Source organism: Mustela putorius, unplaced genomic scaffold (genome assembly GCF_011764305.1).
Source record: "Mustela putorius furo isolate JIRA1106 unplaced genomic scaffold, ASM1176430v1.1 tig00000127_pilon_pilon_pilon, whole genome shotgun sequence".
Classification (NCBI taxonomy): Eukaryota; Metazoa; Chordata; class Mammalia; order Carnivora; family Mustelidae; genus Mustela; species Mustela putorius.
Window position 1 is genome coordinate 3473280 of NW_025421288.1, and position 21664 is coordinate 3494943.

The following is a 21664-nucleotide window of genomic DNA, read 5'->3' on the forward strand; positions in this document are numbered from 1 at the left end:
TCCTTCTATTTCTGAATGCAAGAAAACCTAAATTAGGGTTTTGGAAAGATTCTCTTTTTTAAAGCTTCCAAAAATCAACAGAATGTTGTCAAGGTTACAGTCAGAGGATGGAGTACTTCCTTCTTCATGCTAATGAGGAAATACGTTGTGTGCATTGATGATGGCAAGTTTTATATATAAGTAAATTCTCTGGTAATACCTCAAGATCCTCTGCAAGGGGAAGTGTAAACTCTCAGAGCATAAAGCCATGTGATAAACCTCCTTTATTTAGTTTAAACTGTCTCTTTCAGTGCTTCAACCCTGACTGGGCAGTAAAATCATATGAAAAGTTTGTTCAAAAAGATGTCAATATGTGTACCCAACCTGAGTACCGCTGTGACCCAAATACTGGTGCTCTCAATACTTCAACATTGGAACCCAATTTGAAGCCAGAGTTGATAGATAACCACTGATCTAAGTGTGATATTTGTGAATGTATTATTTTAATAAGCAGTAGAGTTATTCTTTAAAAGGTATGGACTTTTCATATCCTCCTGGCCTTATGAAATTAAAGGTAACTCAGTTTTTTCAGTCCTGAGTCAACTTCCATCTGTTTCCAATAGTCCACCCTCCAAATTTTCATTGCCAGTTTCCAAGGTGTTAGGTCAGTAGTACCATTATCATTAGCTCATGTTATAAAAGTAAACCCATAATTGTGCTTTGTGCTGTACATTGTTTACATGGCAGCTATAATCTTTGTAGTAACTCAGTCTCCACTGGTATATCAGGGAGGTAAGACATCTACACATCATGAAAAAAATCAGCTGATGTGATTTGGCAAAGTTACCATTACCTCTTTGATTCATCCATTTGCTTAACTAATGGTTATTGTGTATCCACTGATTCAGGCACTGGCCCAGGTTCTAGGGATAGGGCACACATAAAGTTCTTGTCCTCCTGTGATTAACAGTTTAATGGAGGATAATCAAAAAATATATGTAAATAAAAACTATTTATGTAAATAAATAATACTTTCAGAAGTTGTAAATGAACAAAAATAGATTATGGGCCACGACTAAGAGCTATTTGGTATGGAGCTTAACTTGAGACATCTAAATGAAGTGATGAAGTTAAGTCAACGTTCTGGTAGAAGAACTTTCAAAGCAAAGATCAATATATGCAAAGGTCCTGAGGTAGGATTGTGTTCAACATGTTCAAAAATGCTAGAAGGACAATGCGGCATGAGAAAAAGGACTGAAGGGAAACTTTTATCTTAGACCTAACTGGTAGCAGAGGAACTGCTGACAAGCTGTTCTAAGATTCAATGTGCAATCTTTTGAAGGTACAGCAGACAATACTTCCTGATAGTTTAGATATCAGATGTGAAGTCAAGGGCAGGAGATAAAATGAAATATGAATATGAGATATATAATGTAAAATAAATTGGAAACTGTGAGAAAAAGAGACCATGAGACTGAAGATGATATTAGGTGAAAAACAATTGAGACCTTAAGTGACTGGTTTGAAGCAAAGGAAATAAAAAGGACAAATCACCAAAGAGCCAGGAGACTTATGTTGCTATAGGAGGTTAAGGAAGAAATTAGGGAGAAACCGAACATCAGTAAATGTACAACAGACTCTCAAGAGTATAGGCTACTCCGATTTCAAAAGGTTGGCCCTTGCAGACAACAATACAATCAGTCTACAGAGCATCACCCCTTCTTCCCACTTCCTGATGAAGTATTTATGTCATGATCAGACTATGGCAGTAGTCACATTTGAGTGTCAAAGGTTCTGATCCTATAGCCTAATTACTGACACCAATGAGCTAAGTCAAATTCCATATGTTCAAGCTGAGTGAAAGTGAGAGCAGCAAAACAGCCAGCTCAGCTGGTGTATGGACTTCAAATATATCGTCTACTTCTCCAGCCTCCTGACAGCAGCTACTGAAGCCCATCCATCTCTGGAGGAAGTAACAACCTATTTAAACCAATCCTTTCAAAACCGGTTTGTGTTAGTGCCCATTTACCTTTCTATTCTTGAAATGTCTACAATTTATTTCTGTTTTTATATCTGAAAAAATTGTTCCCTTATCAGAGAATATGAAGATGGCCCTACTTCCCCTGCACAATGGCACCAAGGCAACTGAGTTCATCCTGCTGGGACTGACCAGCCAACGAGAGGTGCAGCCTATCCTTTTTGTGGTGTTTCTCCTGATTTACCTCATCACCCTGACAGGGAACTTCGGCTTGATTGCATTAATCAGACTCACTCCCTGGCTGCAAACACCCATGTACTTTTTCCTCACCCACTTAGCCTGTGTGGATATTTTTTATTCTACTAATGTCTCTCCTCAGATGCTTGTGAATTTCCTCTCTGAGAAGAAAACCATTACCTACACGGGATGTCTGGCCCGGTGTTTTGTTTTTGTGACTCTGCTCCTTACTGAATATTACATGCTTGGTGCCATGACCTATGACAGGTACATGGCTATCTGCCATCCCCTGCATTATAAGAGCAGAATGTCCAGGCCACTTTGCATCTGCCTTGTCACTTTTCCCTACCTCTGGGGTTCTCTGGTGGGCACAATGCAGGTAATATTGACCTCTCGCTTGTCCTTTTGTGGACCTAACATCATCAACCATTTCTACTGCGCAGACCCACCCCTCCTCATGCTGAAATGTTCTGACACTTACATAAAGCAGACTGCCCTGTTTGTGTCTGCGGGGATTAACCTCACTGGTTCCCTACTCATCATCCTCATCTCCTATGTTTTCATTTTTTTTTTTTTTTTAATCACCATCATGAGGATCCGTTCCAGTGAAGGGCAGTGCAAAGCCTTCTCCACCTGTGGCTCTCACCTGACTGCCGTCACCATGTTCTATGGGTCCCTATTCTGCATGTATCTGAGAACGGCAAAAGAGCAGTCTGTAGAACAAGGGAAAATTGTGGCCGTGGTTTGTATCTTTGTGAATCCCATGTTGAATCCATTTATCTACAGCCTGAGGAACAAAGATGTGACGGCTTTGAGATCAGTGGTTATGAGAAACCTTTGTACAGTGGAGAAAAGGTCTATTTTGACAGTCTCAAAATGAAAAAAATCTCAAAAACAATTGAAAAGCAATCCATGTTGGTTATATCCAAATGCAGTTCTTTGAAGTAACAGTAACTTTTTTTTTTTTATGTACATATTACTTGGAACCAAGTGATAATCCAAATGGAAACAATTAATGTGAATATTAATGGATAGAATGACTGTTGGGAAACACATCACCAGAAGTCAGCTGTTTACAATTAAGCAGGGCCTATGTTCAGTCTCACTCAAGAAATCACTTACATTTATTTGTAGGCAGAGAAGTTCTTCCTTTCAGTTTATAGGTCAATACTATTGACCATCACTGAGCTATTCTTATTAGCAAAGTGAGGTGTTTGCAGTAGGTTTTCTGAATATGAAAATGATTTACATCTATATGCTATATTACATAGTTTCCTTTAATGAAAGCTGAATATCTTCTTAAAAAAGGCTTAAAAAAGGCCAATTTCAGATGTTCATTCTCAATACACTTTTGGTGCATTGTAATGTCAACTGAGCCTAAATTGAAAACTGTCTGTATTTTATTATTTTCAAAAATAACCATTTTTTTTACATTTTAATTACCCAAATTATTTGTTTTCTTGACAATCATTTACTCTGTAATTCTACATATTACCATTCAGTTCTTGTCTACCCACAAACTATTTTAAAATAACAGCTGCTCTAGGGGTGCCTGGGTGGCTCAGTCAGTTAAGTGTCTGACTCTTCATTTCAGCTTATATCATGATCTCAGGGTCATGAGATCGAGTCCTGCCTTGGGCTCTGTGCTCAGCATGGAGTCTGCTTAAGATTCTCTCTCTCCCTGTTCCCTACTCCCTCCTGCTCTCAATCTCTCTCAAATAAATAAGTTAATTTAAAAAAATAAAATAAAACATATTCCTTTCCTAAGAATCTCAGTTGATACAACAAAGAAGCAAACGATCTTAAATGATATGTCCTAATATGAATAAAGGCAGAGTGAGATGGTTACTCTCAAACAACCAGCCCTAAGTGCAAATGGCTGCCACTTCCTGAAAAGAATTTACCCCTAGAAAAAGTTAACCAAAACTTTAAAATTGTTCAGAGCATTTAATTCAGCAATTTCCCATCCTAAAGAAACAATTAGGTATGTTCATAGAAATATGACTCAATCATAGCAATAATGGATATAAAGATATGATGGAATAATGGTTTGCAAGACAAAGTATGTAAAAATCAAGTGCACCAAATGCATTTTTAATAAGAGGTTACAAGTAACTTTTGTTCTTATTCCAAAATTGAAACACTCTTTAGTGTATTTCAATTTGCTTTTCTACAAGTAATAAGTAATATTTTTGCAACTAAGTTCAAATATGATTTAATTTGGGGTATAATACTACTTTATAAGTGATATAAAATAGTCTGTATGAAAATACGAATATTACACCATCAAGTGGATACCAATGTTTAAACTTATAAATGGCAAATGATCCCCATTTTGTTTCATGAGTTATAAGAATATGCATACATATCAATTCATTGAGTAAAATATAACAAAATATGAACAGCAGTTACCCATTGGTTTAGAACATATCACCAAGGTCACTCCCTCACATCTGTTTATATTTTTATGTATGTATAGTTAACATGTTTGACAGAATCAGCCTTATTTAATTGACTGAGATATAAGAATGAAGTCTAGGAGCCTCTGGGTGGCTCAATGGGTTAAGCCTCTGTCTTGGGCTCAGGTCATGATCCCAGGGTCCTGGGATCAAGTTCCACAGCAGGTTCTCTGCTCAGTGGGGAGCCTGCTTCCTTTTCTCTCTCTCTCTGCCTGCCTCTCTGCCTACTTGTGATCTCTGTTTGTCAAATAAATAATAAATAAAATCTTAAAAAAAAAAATGGACCCTAGCTGCAGGTCCTTTTTTTTTGTTGTTTTAAGATTTTATTTATTTATTTAACAGACAGAGGTCTCAAGTAGGCAGAGAAGCAGGCAGAGAGAGAAGAGGAAGCAGGCTCCCTGCAGAGCAGAGAGCCCAATGTGGGACTTGATCCTAGGAGCCTGGGATCATGACCTGAGCCGAAGGCAGAGGCTTTAACCCACTGAGCCACCCAGGTGCCCCAAACTAACTGTGGGTCCTTTACGTGATGTTCTAGAAAATCATATGAATACATTATAGTAAGTATAGGAATTGATTTCATATAAGTGTTTAGTACTGTGGTCTTAGAATAAGAGCATACAATATAAGGGGTGCCTGGGTAGCTCAGTTAGTTAACCTTAAGCTTGTATCTTCAGCTCAGGTCATGACCACAGGGTCCTGGGATCAAGTTCCTGTCAGGCTCCCTATTCAGTGGAGCACCTGCTTCTTTCTCTTCTCCCTGCTCCTGCTCTCTCTCACTATCTCTGTCTCTGTCTCTCCAATAAGTAAATAAAATATTTTTTTAAAAATACACAATATTAGAATACAAAACTTTTAAGGCAACTTAAACAAATTTAATATATATTTCAATACACAGCTATCTACTTGACTAATAATGCATAGATAGGTTAATGTGGATGAATTATGCATCTCTTCATATAACCTTATTTACTATAATTGGCACAATAGAAATTTGTGAACTACTGTAACAGCCTTTTCTACAAAATAATGAGTCACAGACACTTTTATGAACCAAAGTAAACATTAGATGTTTTCCTCCAGAAAGATACAGAAGCTACTCTCATTTGTGTACTGTTTCAGGGCATTCTTAGGTCTACAGAACCAATTGATAGACTCTATTAACTCTGAATAAATTAGATCTAAATCAGAACTAGTACCTGAAAAATATACCTAGATTGCTATTACACTAAATTTATAAGCAGGTGTTGACAGTTTATTTTTAAAATCGAAGAGCATAAATAATATTTACCATAAGACAAAAACTCTCTCAGGATGTCTGCAATACATATTGGTTGGGAAAAATTTACTGAGTGCTTAAACCTAAGAGGTATCCATATATTTAAATTTCCCTAGCATGATTTAAGTGATTACTCAGGCACCAGAACCATCATTCTATATTATTCATTGGAGAATATATTATTTCATACTATTTTAAAGTAAAAAATTGATCACCCTATTTTGAAACTCACTGTAACTCTGTAGACCACATAATTCAGAAAAATGGATTTCCGGTGTTCTTACTGACTGAATTAATTCTAATACTTACTCCCAAGTAAGTAAAGACACGAAAGTATTATATGAAGTTATTGGACACCACTAATTTATATTCTGAGATTTTTTTTTAAAACATTGTTTAACTTCAATAACTTCAGTTATTATTAAAACAAGTTGTCTTGGAGCTATTAATTCTTTTTTTTTTTAAAGATTTTATTTATTTATTTGACAGACAGAGATCACAAGTAGGCAGAGAGGCAGGCAGAGAGAAAGAGAGAGAAAGAGGGAAGCAGGCTTCCTGCGGAGCAGAGAGCCCGATGCGGGGCTCGATCCCAGGACCCTGAGATCATGACCCGAGCCGAAAGCAGCAGCCCAAACCACTGAGCCACCTAGGCGCCCCTTAGAGCTATTAATTCTGAGAGGAATTTGCGATTGTCATTATGAGTTTACGCAGAGAGTATATCATGACCATAGAGTGGTGGGTTTGCCCTGTGAAGGGATTTACTATGTTATTACACTTAGTAATTACAATGAACAGATGCCTACACTACAGTTTTATAAAAGAGATTTCCCTTAATGATTTGCTGCATAGCATGGATCACATCCCTGTTCCTTAGACTATAAATCAGTGGGTTTAACATTGGGCTCAAAAAAGTATAAAAGACTGCAAATATTTTGGACTCCTCTACGGACTTCTCAGATGGACTCCTTAAGTACATACAGAAGAGGGTTCCATAAAATAGGGTGACTGTTGTCAAGTGGGAGCCACAAGTAGAAAAGGCCTTGCGCCTGCCTTCAGCAGAACGGATCCTCAAGATGGCTGCAATAATGAACAGGTAGGATAGCACAATGATGAAGAGAGAGCTTGACAGAGTCAAACCGGCAACTACCAGCATCGCCATCTTCTTGACATAGGTGTCAGAGCAGGCCAACAGTAGAAGAGGAGGATCTGCACAGTAGAAATGATTGATTTCAAGGGAGCCACAGAAGGACAAGTGAAAAGTCAACAGGGTCTGGGAGAGTCCGTTAAGGTAACCACAAGCATAAGAGACTGTGACTAGACAGATGCAGATGTTCTTAGACATTCTGGTACTGTAATGCAAAGGGCTACAGATGGCCACATAGCGATCCAATGCCATTGAAGCTAGGATGTAAAACTCAGTGATCACCAGGGCTATGAAGAGAAGACACTGTGTGAAGCATCCGGCATAGGAGATGGTTTTCTGGTCTGAGAGGAAATCGTGCAGCATATTGGGAGTGATATTGGAGGAATAGCAAATGTCTACAAAGGAGAGGTGGCTCAGGAAGAAATACATGGGCGTCTGGAGGTGGGAGTTGGCCCTGATCAGCACGATCATACACAGATTCCCTGCCAGCGTGACTAGGTAGATCACCAGAAACACCGCAAACAGGATCTTCTCTAATACTGGGTCATCTGTGAGTCCCAAGAGAATGAATTCTGTCACAGTAGTGTGGTTTTGAGAAGACATTTTCTTATTCCTTGAAAACTGAGAGTGGCAGAGAAATGAGGAATGCTGTCTGATTAAGATTCTGCATTTATTCCATCCATTTTATCATTTATTTATTGAAATACGCAGCCATTGGGACGTTTCCCTATTCAAAAAAACATATCAGTGGGGCTCCTGGGTGGCTCAGTGGGTTAAGCCTCTGCCTTCGGCTCAGGTCATGATCTCGGGGTCCTGGGATTGAGCCCTGCATCAGGCCCTCTGCTGAGAGCCTCCCCTCCCCCTCTGCCTGCCTTTCTGCCTACTTGTGATCTCTCTCTCCCTGTCAAATAAATAGATAATATCTTTTTTAAAAAATCGAATATCTACATATTTTTATTCTGTATTTGCATTATTTTTCTTTTGTATCTCAAATGCATTAATACATAAACATATACTTTTGTGTGTGTATGTATATATTCATATATATGTATATCTTATATTAAGTGTAATAATGTAATAATATTGCATATTTTATGTGTATGCATATTCACACATTTATACCTGTCTTCTTGAGGAACTCCATATTTAATTTTTTTTCACCCTTAAGAAATAAAAAACAAAGGAACAAAATTCAGATATGAAAGTCACTATTAATTGGCATCATTCAAGTGGGGAATAAAAGGAATTCGGGTGTCTAGGATCCCACCAACTATGACACACTGTTGTTTCAGAAATTTTGTAATAGATAAATCTTCAGTACAGCATTTTACTTTAAAAAATTCTAGTTGTCTGGCTTAATTTCATTCAGAAACATTTATTTGGTGAAATTTATCTCGATATTTAACTAAGAGGTTACAGAATAAAGAATTCTTTCTATTTTGTCAATTCACACATTCATTTATTCATTTACACTGTAAAAACTGATTTCTCTTCTGTTGTAGTTTCTGTGGTTACAGCAACTACCAGCCTCATGGAGCATACATAGTAGGAGACGGAACAGATTTAAACACACAGACAAAGAAATATATCATTATGTTAGTTAAAAATAAGAGGTATGAAGAAAAAATGAAGAGGAAGTACATTTAGATGCGATTTTTTCCCACATTGTTGGGATACTAATGTCCACACAAAAGAACATAACATATTTTGGTGAACAAATGTAGAAAGTGACCTACCTGTAAATAGGCAATTTACCATGTTTTGTAAAGACAAAGTGGGAAGATTTATACTGTATTTCTTAATTATATTCCATAGAGTATTTAAAAAATAATTGTAAGAAAACAATTAAAAGAGTCTTTGCTCCTCATGGCCATAACCTTAATTTGATGCTTTGGGAACTGGATTCTCCTGTGAGCTCAATATCCCTACCTAACCTACACATACACAACTTAGTTCTGTCTGTGAAAGCTTTAGCATGATTACAAAAATTAGCCATCTGTTTTAATACTATGGAAGGGGTAAAATAAAGGTAAATAAGTTTTGCTTTTTTGATATAGTAAAGTGGGAATTCCAATTAGAAAGCCTGTTTTTCCCTGTAAACCCTGAGGGGGCATCATGTCATGATGGTCCAGAAGAGGAAAGTAGAGTACGTGAGAGATCTGAGGAGAACAAAGACAAAACAAACCACAGACCAGGAAAAATTATTCACATAAAGTAATTCTGACAAAAAACCTAGATATTTAGAATATGTGCACATCCTCCACAACTCAGGGATGAAAATATAAACAGTTCCATTAACAAAGAAATAAGAATTGAACAGATATTTCATAAAAGATATATGAGCAGACAATAAAGACAGGAAAAGAATGTCAACATCTATAATTGTCAAGAAAATGCAAATTACGACTACAGCTGGATACCACTTCACACCACCTCAGTGCTAGGAATTAAAAGACCAGCAGTGACTTTCAAGGAAGATGGTACATAGAAGGGTCCTAGGCTCTCTTCAGCCCCTGGATACACCTAGGTCACAGCCTCATCAGTGTAAATAACCCAGAAAATGACCCAAAGACTGCCAGAATAGTCTCTCCACAGTGGAGAAAAGGCCACACTGGAGAGGGTAGGAGGGGTGGAAAATGCAGTCCAGAGCCAAATAGACCTGTTGGGCTGGACACAGGATAGAGGGACATGGCAGTTGTGGGTAGGGGAGAGGAGCAGACCCCACACCAGGCACCTCAGATGGGGAAGACATGGGCAAGACAAATCCGTATAACATTTGGCTTTGAAAATCTAAGGGGTCTCTCTTCATAAGTTCCAACAGTCCATGGCACTTAACATCTAGAACTTTAAAACAGTGGGCTCAACTCGTTCAAAAAGATTGAAGTCCTTCATGCGTCTTTTCTGACCACAACTTTATGAAACTAGGAATCAACAAGAAAAAAATCTGGTAAGAACATGATGAAACTAGTTAACATGCTACTAAACGATGAATGGGTCAACTAAGAAATCAGAGGGGTAGTCAAAAAATACGTGGAGACAAATGAAAATGGAAATACAACAGTCCAAAATCTCTGAGATGCAGCAAATGCTATCCTGAAGGAAATTTATAGCAATACAGGCCTATTTAAAGAAGCAAGAAAAATCCCAAGTAAACAACCTCATCTTCTATCTAAAGGAACTAGAAAAAGAAGAACAAACAAAACCCAAAGCCAATAGTAGGAAGGAAATAGTAAAGATCAAAGCAGAAATAAATGATATAGACACTGAAAAAAAATAGAACAGATTGATGAAACCACAAGAGGGTTCTTTGGAAACATCAACAAAATGGACAAACCTTTAGCCAGACTCATCCAAAAAGAGGGAGAGAGAGAACTCAAATAAAATCAGAAATGAAAGAGGAGAAATAATGACACCATAGAAATACAAAGGATTATAAGAGAACATTCTGAAAAATTATATGCCAGCAAATTGGACAACCCAGAAGAAATGGATAAATTCCTAGAAACATGTAACCTCCCCAAACTGAATCAGGAAGAGATAGAAAATTTGAAAAGACCAATTACCAGCAATTAAATTAAATGAATAACCATAAACTTTCAACAAACTGAAGTCCAGGACCAGATGCTTTTACACGTGAATTCTACCAAACATTTAAAGAAGAGTTAGTACCTAGTCTCCTCAAACTATCACCCCCGCCCCGCAAAAAAAAAAAAGAGAGAGGAAGGAAAGTTTCCAGATTCATTCTATGAGGTCAGTATTACCCTGATACCAAAACCTGATAAACACACTACAAAAAAAGAGAACTACAGGTCAATATTTCTGATAAACATAAATGCAAAAACCCTCAAGAAAATATTAGCAAACTGAATCCAACAATACATTAAAAAAAAAATCATTCACCTTGGTCAAGTGGGATTTATTCCTGGGTGCAAGGGTAGATCAATTCTTGCAAATCAATCAATGTAATAAATTACATCAGCAAGAGAAAGGATAAAAACCATTTAATCATTTCAATAGATGCAAGAAAAGTATTTGACAAAGTACAACATCCATTCACAATAAAAACCCTGAACAAAGAAGGTTTGGAGGGAACACACCCTCAACATAATAAAGGCCATATATGAAAACCCCACCTTAATATCCTTTTTATTGCTGAAAAACTGAGAGATTTTCCCCTGAGATCAGGCATTCTCACCACTTTTATTCAACATAGTACTGGAAATCCTAGCCACAACAATCAGACAAGAATAAGAAATAAAAAACATCCAAATTGGTAAGGAAGAACTTTCACTATTTGCAGATAATATGACACTATATATAGACAACAATAAAGACTCCACTAAAAAGCCAGTAGAACTGATAGGCAAATTCAGTAAGGCCATAGGATAGAAAAATCAATGCACAGATATCCATTGCATTTCTATATACTAATAATGAAGTAGCTGAGATAGACGAAGTGAGTTCTAATGGAAACAATACTCATTTCCTGATTTAGAATTTTTGTTGCTTACATAAGAGGTTTTTATCATTCTGTCCCTATGATATTGACCATAATTTGTTCTATAATTCTACATTTTTACCTTTCAGGTCTTGTCTATCTACAATCTATTTTAAAATAATAGCTAATCTAATAATCATGGAAATCTTTAATATTTTTAAATTTTAACTTTTAATTTTATTTTATTTTAATTTTTAATATTTTTATTATTTTTTATTTTAATATTTTACAACTAAGTTGTAGCATAGGATTATTCCATATTGCTTGATACTTTATGAAATTGGTCTTTACTTAGGTGCCTAATGTAGCTAGATATTAGTACGACACATTTAATATATCTTTCCTTTTTTTTCTTTTTTTTATTTAAATTCAATTAGCCAACATATAGTACCTCTGTAGTTTTTGATGTAGTGTTCAAGGATTCAATATTTGTGTATAACATGAGTGTTCATATCACATGCCTTCCTTATTGTCCATTACCGAGTTACCCCATCCCCCCACCCACCTCCCTTTCCACAAAACATTTCTTGCTTTCTGATTTTTTTTGGAGTTTATTTTTTCTCTTGAAGAAAATCTTTTAATTTACAGCTTCTGACCAGTTATTAATATAGAGTTTCACAATTTTATTCCTACTTTTTGTTTAATTTCTTGCCTATTGGGTGTAGTAATGTGTACGGTAGCCATCAGTGAATGGATAACCAAGTTTTCCTTCATCCCCAATGGCACTAGGAGTGTTCATTTAATTGTGTATGTGTGAATAAAGTAGATATAAAGGCATCATAAAAAACACTGAACGATCAGATATGATTTTTTTGGAACTGAAATTTGTTTCATTTCATCTCAATGTCACAGTATGATGATGATGTTCCAACACAGGAAGAAAAAAAAATATTTTATTTAAAGGAACTGTCTTTTAAGAAGTAAACTTCAGAAGGAATTAAAACTTCTGTTTCCATATGAAAACATTGTCGATACTGATATTGACTTGCTACAACCTCCCTCCTAACAAACAAATAAGCATTGTTCTAATTACCACTGAAGAATCTCAATATATTCAGAAGCACAACATTTTTAAGGGGAAAAATAATAAGACTTGAATTAGAAGGAACCTAGATGACCATCCAGTTCAATAACATATAACAGTTTGACCCCTGACTTTTCCTATTTTTATTTCTACATTCTAACTATTAATAAACCCAATCCTTTAATTTTGTATCATGGGATCTGAATCATACTGGAAATATGCAGGTTTTTTGTTTGCTTGTTTTCTTGCTTATAAAAGAGATAACTGTTCATCATGGAAAACTGAGACATAGATACAAAGAACAAGATTTACTTTTCCTTAAACCACAATACAATTATCATATGTATCGATGCATCCTTCTTTTTTCATAAAAGACTACAAAATCATTTGCCCTGTCCTCAACTGGTCACTTCTTCATTTTAATATCAGCAGAACATTCTAATGTAAAAATCAGTCCCATGATATTCACACTCTCCTTTTTGACCTCAGCCAATACTACCTTGCAGAGACTCTAGTTATAGCTAGCTCCTGCTCTGGTTCCTAGGAGCATCTGCTTGTGTCTGTTACAAAATCAGCAACCATAACTGAGATTCAGGCAAAGCGGACATATTGGAATTCAGCACAAGTTTCACTTAACACAGTACTGTGCAAACTGAGGGCAGCCTGTACATCATAGATCATTCATTTCTTTTTTCTCAATTATAAAACAAAGATCACAATGAAAAATCTTCACCCACATGTTTTATTATGCTTTGGCACATTCTTAAAATTGGAAGAGCTGATTAAAATTATACAAAGTTTTTTTTTTTTTTTTTAAGATTTTATTTATTTATTTGACAGAGAGAGATAGCAAGTAGGCAGAGAGGCAGGCAGAGAGAGAGGAGGAAGCAGGCTCCCCGCTGAGCAGAGAGCCAGATGCGGGGCTCGATCCCACGACCCTGGGACCATGACCTGAGCCAAAGGCAGACACCTTAACCCACTGAGCTACCCAGGCGCTTTTTTTTTTAAAGATTTTATTTATTTATTTGACAGAGAGAGATCGCAAGTAGGCAGAGAGGCAGGCAGAGAGAGAGAAGGAAGCATATACAAACATTTTTTATTGAAAAAGAAAGCCAACGTTGGTGGCATCACAATTCCGGACTTCAGTCTCTATTACAAAGCTGTCATCATCAAGACAGCATAGTACTGGCACAAAAACAGACACATAGATCAATGGAACAGAATAGAGAGCCCAGAAATAGACCCTCAAATCTATGGTCAACTAATCTTCGACAAAGCAGGAAAGAATGTCCAATGGAAAAAAGACAGCCTTTTCAATAAATGGTGCTGGGAAAATTGGACAGCCACATGCAGAAAAATGAAATTAGACCATTCCCTTACACCACACACAAAAATAGACTCAAAATGGATGAAGGACCTCAATGTGCGAAAGGAATCCATCAAAATCCTTGAGGAGAACACGGGCAGCAACCTCTTCGACCTCTGCCGCAGCAACATCTTCCTAGGAACAACGCAAAAGGCAAGGGAAGCAAGGGAAAAAATGAACTACTGGGATTTCATCAAGATCAAAAGCTTTTGCACAGCAAAGGAAACAGTTAACAAAATCAAAAGACAACTGACAGAATGGGAGAAGATATTTGCAAACGACATATCAGATAAAGGACTAGTGTCCAGAATCTATAAAGAACTTAGCAAACTCAACACCCAAAGAACAAATAATCCAATCAAGAAATGGGCAGAGGACATGAACAGACATTTCTGCAAAGAAGACATCCAGATGGCCAACAGACACATGAAAAAGTGCTCCATATCACTCGGCATCATCAGGGAAATACAAATCAAAACCACAATGAGATATCACCTCACACCAGTCAGAATGGCTAAAATCAACAAGTCAGGAAATGACAGATGCTGGCGAGGATGCGGAGAAAGGGGAACCCTCCTACACTGTTGGTGGGAATGCAAGCTGGTGCAGCCACTCTGGAAAACAGCATGGAGGTTCCTCAAAATGTTGAAAATAGAACTGCCCTATGACCCAGCAATTGCACTATTGGGTATTTACCCTAAAGATACAAATGTAGTGATCCAAAGGGACACATGCACCCGAATGTTTATAGCAGCAATGTCCACAATAGCCAAACTATGGAAAGAACCTAGATGTCCATCAACAGATGAATGGATCAAGAAGATGTGGTATATATACACAATGGAATACTATGCAGCCATCAAAAGAAATGAAATCTTGCCATTTGCAACAACGTGGATGGAACTAGAGCGTATCATGCTTAGCAAAATAAGTCAAGCAGAGAAAGACAACTATCATATGATCTCCCTGATATGAGGAAGTGGTGATACAACATGGAGGTTTAAGTGGGTAGAAGAAGAATAAATGAAACAAGATGGGATTGGGAGGGAGACAAACCATAAGTGACTCTTAATCTCACAAAACAAACTGAGGGTTGCCGGGGGGAGGGGGTTTGGGAGAAGGGGGTGGGATTATGGACATTGGGGAGGGTATGTGATTTGGTGAGTGCTGTGAAGTGTGTAAACCTGGTGATTCACAGACCTGTACCCCTGGGGATAAAAATATATGTTTATCAAAAATAAAAAATTTAAAAAAAAAAAGACTCCTGAAAACATCCTATTAAATTGATTTCCAGAAAAACTATATATTATTGTTTTCTTGACTTCCGTGATGTAGAATGTACCAGTCTTTTGGAACTCAAATATAAATACACAAAAGTCTCTTATTTCAAGGGTGGTTTTTTTTGTTTTGTTTTTTGGTTTGGAATTATCACTATTTATTTAGTGGTGATTGGCTTTTGTCTTAGGTTTATTTATGGACATTTAGGACCAAGATCCCTTGAACTACACATTATGTAAGATTAATCTGATAATTACTGGAAGGATAAACCAGTGGTATAATAGTAAGCTGGAGGGAGCCCTGATAGGTAGCATTTTCCATTTTCATTGTTATGAAATGAACTTCCACACTGGCCAATTTCAAGACAATCCCTTTAACAACTGGCTTGCAAACCTGAATATTTAAGAATTGGCTCTATGGAGTCAGCTGAAATTCATCCTTAAAGAAAACCCCATCTAAACTAAACTGGTAAATTCTCTAAATCTCCACGTTATTTGAATATTGGAGAGAAAGTTCCTATGAAAAAGATAAACCCCAGTTCCAGTATCTTAACATATTGTTGCATTTCAGGTATGAAGTTGCCAAGTTGGAACACTTATTTTATATTTTTAATTATTAATATTTTTACTCATTAATTTTAGCATATTTTTACTTTTTTAAATTTAATTCCCTTTTTTTAAGATTTCATTTTATTTATTTGATAAAGAGAGAGATGACAAGTAGGCAGAGAGACAGGGGGAGAGATGGGAAGCAGGCTCCCTGCTGAGCAGAAAGCTCAATTCGGGGCTCAATCCCAGGACCCTGGAACAATGACCTGAGCTGAAGGCAGAGGCTTAACCCACTGAGCCACCCAGGTGCCCCGATGTATTTGTACTCTTATTAATATTCTTATTGATAAAATACTTTTATCAATTTTCTACACATAGCCTTTTATCAAATTTCTACATAATTTTCTACACCAATATTTATGGTGTTTTAATGTTTTAAGTCATATCTTTATAAGTTTACCACTTTATCTTATCTGTGACAAATACTTCCCAAAATATGTTTCTTAATTTTAAACAGGTTTATGGTCATATTCAAGCAACTCTTCCATTGTGAATTTCTCTACTTGAATTGACCTCAGAAATATTTGTCTGATTATTTAAAAGCTTAATATTTACTTTAATTCAAATCAACATAGTTTTGGTATTTTTTCTTTCAGTGTTTGAAATGATGCACAATTGAGGAGTATGTGTTTGCACATCAGTCTTTTGGGGGACAGTTGCTAGCAAAAGACAACTTAGTTGGAAATAAGATTCTATATTTAGATAGCATTGCTGAATAATAATGTTACCTTATGAATACTGGTGTGACACAAAAATAAATGTTTGTGTAACATGTTAATAAATATACCACATTAATATGAGTTCAACATTTTGCTCTTGATTTACAAGGCACAACATACCTTTGCTTCCCCCCCCCAAAAAAAACCTTTAATTCACCCATCTGGAAATACAGCCATGATTCTATACATCTCCCTATTAGATGTGGGGACCAAATAATACAGTACTAAGACTAAAATATTTCTCCATATTTTTAAAAATAATTTACAAGGAGTACATATTAGAAGTATAACCATATTTTATTTTCATGTGTGTGTGCATCTGCTACAGATTGAGCTATCACTTGCATAATTTATTGGTTGAAAATATTTGATGGTGGGGCACCTGGGTGGGCTCAGTGGATTAAGCCTCTGCCTTCAGCTCAGGTCATAATCCCAGAGTCCTGGGATCCAGCCTCTCTGCTCAGCAGGGATCCTGCTTCCCTCTCTCTCTTTCTGCCTGCCACTCTGCCTAGTTGTGATCTGTCTGTCAAATAAATATACTCTTTAAAAAAAAAGAAAAAGAAAAAAATTAGATGGTTAGAAGCATTCGATTTGCATTATCCTACTATACATTGAAATGTCTACCAAAAATTAACACTTTTTAAACTTTATATTAATTATGTGAATTTGGTTTAAAATATATGTATCAAGTGGCCAAAGGAATAGAATCAGCCAGAAATAGATTCACTTAGTGTACAACAAAGGTGATGTCACAGACGAATAGAAAAACAAAGGGTTGCTTAATAATTAGTAGGGAAAAATGGTTTAAAAATGTGCAGAAAAGAGTTACATACAATATTACTACATATAACAGAATTGTATCTAAAATAATTCTAAAATAAGATACTCCTATAATAAATGGTAATGAAAAACACAATATACATACCTCCTTATTTAAATTTGAGTTGGAGAAAACCTACAAAATATGAATAAGTTTTTTCCAAATAAGAATGTAAATATTTTCATGAGAAGAAACATCAGAAATGAAAGACTATCAGCAAATTGATATATTCTCCTTACTTGTTAAATATATATTTCAAATATTCCTCTCTCATAATAAACAGACTACTCTCCTAAGAATTTTCTTTGAGATACAAAGAAAGAAATATCCTTAGAGGATATTTCCTATTATTAACAATATAGTGAAATGCTTACTTTCAAACATGACTAGTTATACATGTAAATGGCTGATGCTTTCCAGAGAAAAAAAATTATCCATAAAAAATTTAGCTAGAGCTTTAAAAATGGCCAAAACATTTAATTCAACAATTGCCTTCTAAGATGGATCCTAAAGAAACAATCAAAAAAGTATGTACATAAAGATATGGGTCAGTCTTAAAAATAATAGAATGCATAGATAAGATGATATAATGGTTTGCAAGATAAACCAAATGAAAGAAAATACACCAAAATGCTGAAAGCAGCTGTCTTTGGATAGGAGATCATAGGTAAATTTTGCTTTTATTCCATAGACATTTCAGCTTATTTATGTATTTATTTTAGACAAAGAGAGAGAGAAAGAGCATGAGCAGGAGGCATAGAAAGAGAGGGAGAGAAAGAATCTCAAGCAGACTCCCCACTGAGCCTGGAGCCTAACACTTTTGGGGCTTAGTCCCACAACCCCAAGATCATGGCCTGAGCCTAAACCAAGAGTTGGACACTTAACCAACTGTGCCACCCAGGCGCCCCAGACATTTCAGAATTTTTCAACTTGCTTTTCTATAATTAACATGTTGTTTTTGTGATTAAGTTCAAGGATAATTTAATTATAAAGTATTAAGTCACATTAAAAATTGTGTTCACTATAAGTATTTAGTCTGTATTGAAAGTAAACATTACATTATCAGGTGAAAATCAATATTCATATTTGTATTTGGCATAGGATTACAGTTTTGTTTTATTATGATCATTCGATCATAATATACATGCGTATAAAATCACTGAGAATATGGAAAAACATAAACGCAAATTGTCCATTGATTAAGACATTACTGATACAAGTTATTCCTTTACATCTGTCTGTATTTTCTAGTTGTTCCTAATGAATATGTGTGCTTTTATAATCTGGAAAACATATTCATAAAACACAGTCTAAATATATCTGTCGTATATCAAAATTGTCTGCTTTACATGAGACAGTAAGACAGTTCTACTTTACACACAAACTATCATGTTTACCTGAAATGTCAGAGGAATTACACAGTCACTATTACACCCTCATCACAATAACCAAGATTTCATCTGGAGCAGTAACCTCATCCCTTCATTATCCCCACCATTCCCCCCAGCACTGCAGCGTGCTGAATTGAGCCTCGGTAAATTGGAAAGAGAGAATTTGAAACAAGAGATTTGTCTTCTTGATACTTAGAAGCTGAATGACTGTAGAAAGTCATTTGATCCCTCTGTGCCTAAGACTCCAAATGTTATAAATAGAGATAATAATTTTGAGGGTCAAAATAAATAGTGATGGGGCACATGGGGGCTTAGTCGTTAAGTGTCTGACTCTTGATTTTGGCTCAGGTCATGATCGCAGGGTCGTGGGATTTAGCCCCACGTGGGGCTCCATGGTGAGTATGGAGCCTTAAGAGTCTCTCTCTCTCCCTCTCCCTCTGCTTCTCCCTCCTGTTCATGCTCTCTCTCTCTAGAAATAAATTAACTAATTAAAAAAAACAGTTATATAAAAGTGAGCATTCACTATAGAGTGACACATTTATTTTTGTGCACATCAATTTTTGTTGTATCATATCTCTAAAGAATTTCTGAGGTGGCCTTCATCCAAGGAGTTATACAATGGAAAAAATTAGATCACAAATAGAAGTAAATAAATAGAATATAAAGAAAGACTACAAATAGGTCAACCATTTGGTTTAGAAGATTTGACAAGATTGGGGCTTAGTCCCAATCTTATGCAAGTTTAAAGATTGGTTCTTGGAAGCCCCAGTGGTCTCAGAACTAAAAAATAAAAGGAAACATATGATTATTTAGACAAAATATTTAGACAAAATATAAAGCACTTGTATAATTTTTCAGTTAGGATTCTAAATGTGGATATTAGCACACTTTGATTGCTAAAATGGGAAAGCAACTCCTCGCTTAGCAAAAAAAAAAAAAAAAAAAAAAAAAAAAAAAAAGAAAGAAAAAAAGAAAGAAATTTTATTATAAGTTAAGGAAATGAACTAAATGATGATAATCCTCAAAAAGAAAATGGAACATAAACTGTATAAGAGGTAGCACTTCTCTGTTATTTATTTCTAATCACTGTATTATCATAGGCAGTCATTTCAAATGAACAGAGATTCAAATTTCAATTTTATAAAAGATATTTTCCTTAATCACTTGCTGCATAGCATGGATCACATCCTTATTCCTTAGACTATAAATCAGTGGGTTCAACATTGGGCTCAAAAAAGCATAAAAGACTGCAAATACTTTGGACTCCTCTACGGACTTCTCAGATGGACTCCTTAAGTACATGCAGAAGAGGGTTCCATAAAATAGGGTGACTGTTGTCAAGTGGGAGCCACAAGTAGAAAAGGCCTTGCGCCTGCCTTCAGCAGAACGGATCCTCAAGATGGCTGCAATAATGAACAGGTAGGATAGCACAATGATGAAGAGAGAGCTTGACAGAGTCAAACCGGCAACTACCAGCATCGCCATCTTCTTGACATAGGTGTCAGAGCAGGCCAACAGTAGAAGAGGAGGATCTGCACAGTAGAAATGATTGATTTCAAGGGAGCCACAGAAGGACAAGTGAAAAGTCAACAGGGTCTGGGAGAGTCCGTTAAGGTAACCACAAGCATAAGAGACTGTGACTAGACAGATGCAGATGTTCTTAGACATTCTGGTACTGTAATGCAAAGGGCTACAGATGGCCACATAGCGATCCAATGCCATTGAAGCTAGGATGTAAAACTCAGTGATCACCAGGGCTATGAAGAGAAGACACTGTGTGAAGCATCCAGCATAGGAGATGGTTTTCTGGTCTGAAAGGAAATCGTGCAGCATATTGGGAGTGATATTGGAGGAATAGCAAATGTCTACAAAGGAGAGGTGGCTCAGGAAGAAATACATGGGCGTCTGGAGGTGGGAGTTGGCCCTGATCAGCACGATCATACACAGATTCCCTGCCAGCGTGACTAGGTAGATCACCAAAAACACCGCAAACAGGATCTTCTCTAATACTGGGTCATCTGTGAGTCCCAAGAGAATGAATTCTGTCACAGTAGTGTGGTTTTGAGAAGACATTTTCTTATTCCTTGAAAACTGAGAGTGACAGAGAAAGTGAGGATTCTGCATTTATTCCATCCATTTTATCATTTGCTCATTGATGAATTACTAAGAAATTTCTCTTCTGTTTAATGAAATACTTCAGAATGTCTATATAAGTATTTTTGTCCTGTGTCTCTCTGTTTCCTCTTTCTCTTTCATCACTCTCTCTTGTTCTTGCTCTTGCTCTCACCTGTGTGTGCGTGTGTGTATATAAAATCACATTTATACTTGCCTTCTTAGAGAACTCCATGTGTGGTATTTTTTTTTCAAATTTTATAAAAAGAAAAGTATAGGAATTAAAAGCAAGTATGAAAAGCAGGAGGTTGTTGGTATCATTCAAATGGAAAGATAAAGGTAGTTAGATTTCCAGGGTCTCTTTAGATCTGATACCCTATATTTCAGATACAAAGTAGAAGAAATAGGGGCACCTGGGTGGCTCAGTTGGTTAAGTGTCTGCCTTCAGCTCAGGTCATAATCTCAGGGTCCTGGTATGGAACCCCTCTTTGTGCTCCCTGCTAAATGCAGAATGTGCTTCTCCCTCTCCCTCCCCATGCCCCCCACCTTGGCTCATGCTTTCCCTCGCACTCTCTCTCTATCTCAAATAAATAACTAAAATCTTAAAAAAAAAAAAACCCAACAACAAAACAAAATGAAAGAAATAATTATTACAGAATTTTCACCTGAAACCCATGGTGGGCTTTCTTAATTTTATTCAGAAGGCATTGAATTAGTAAATTTATCTCTTGATATACGACTAAGAAGGTACTGAAGGATTATTCTCTGTGCTTTT

General features: G+C 36.3%; 3 protein-coding genes across 3 annotated transcripts; 1 reads left to right on the forward strand and 2 right to left on the reverse strand.

Moving 5' to 3' along the window:
* Positions 1-2081: 2081 nt before the first annotated feature.
* On the forward strand, positions 2082-3074 carry LOC101676509 (olfactory receptor 1030-like). The gene has a single exon (XM_013048478.2). The coding sequence runs from the start codon at positions 2082-2084 to the stop codon at positions 3072-3074; it is 993 nt and encodes a 330-aa protein (XP_012903932.2).
* Positions 3075-6728: 3654 nt separating this feature from the next.
* On the reverse strand, positions 6729-7676 carry LOC101676799 (olfactory receptor 5M1). The gene has a single exon (XM_004777638.2). The coding sequence runs from the start codon at positions 7674-7676 to the stop codon at positions 6729-6731; it is 948 nt and encodes a 315-aa protein (XP_004777695.2).
* A 12226-nt stretch (positions 7677-19902) lies between these two features.
* LOC101677098 (olfactory receptor 5M1-like) lies at positions 19903-20850 on the reverse strand. The gene has a single exon (XM_004777639.2). It carries the CDS (start codon positions 20848-20850, stop codon positions 19903-19905), a length of 948 nt encoding a protein of 315 aa, XP_004777696.2.
* Positions 20851-21664: the final 814 nt, after the last annotated feature.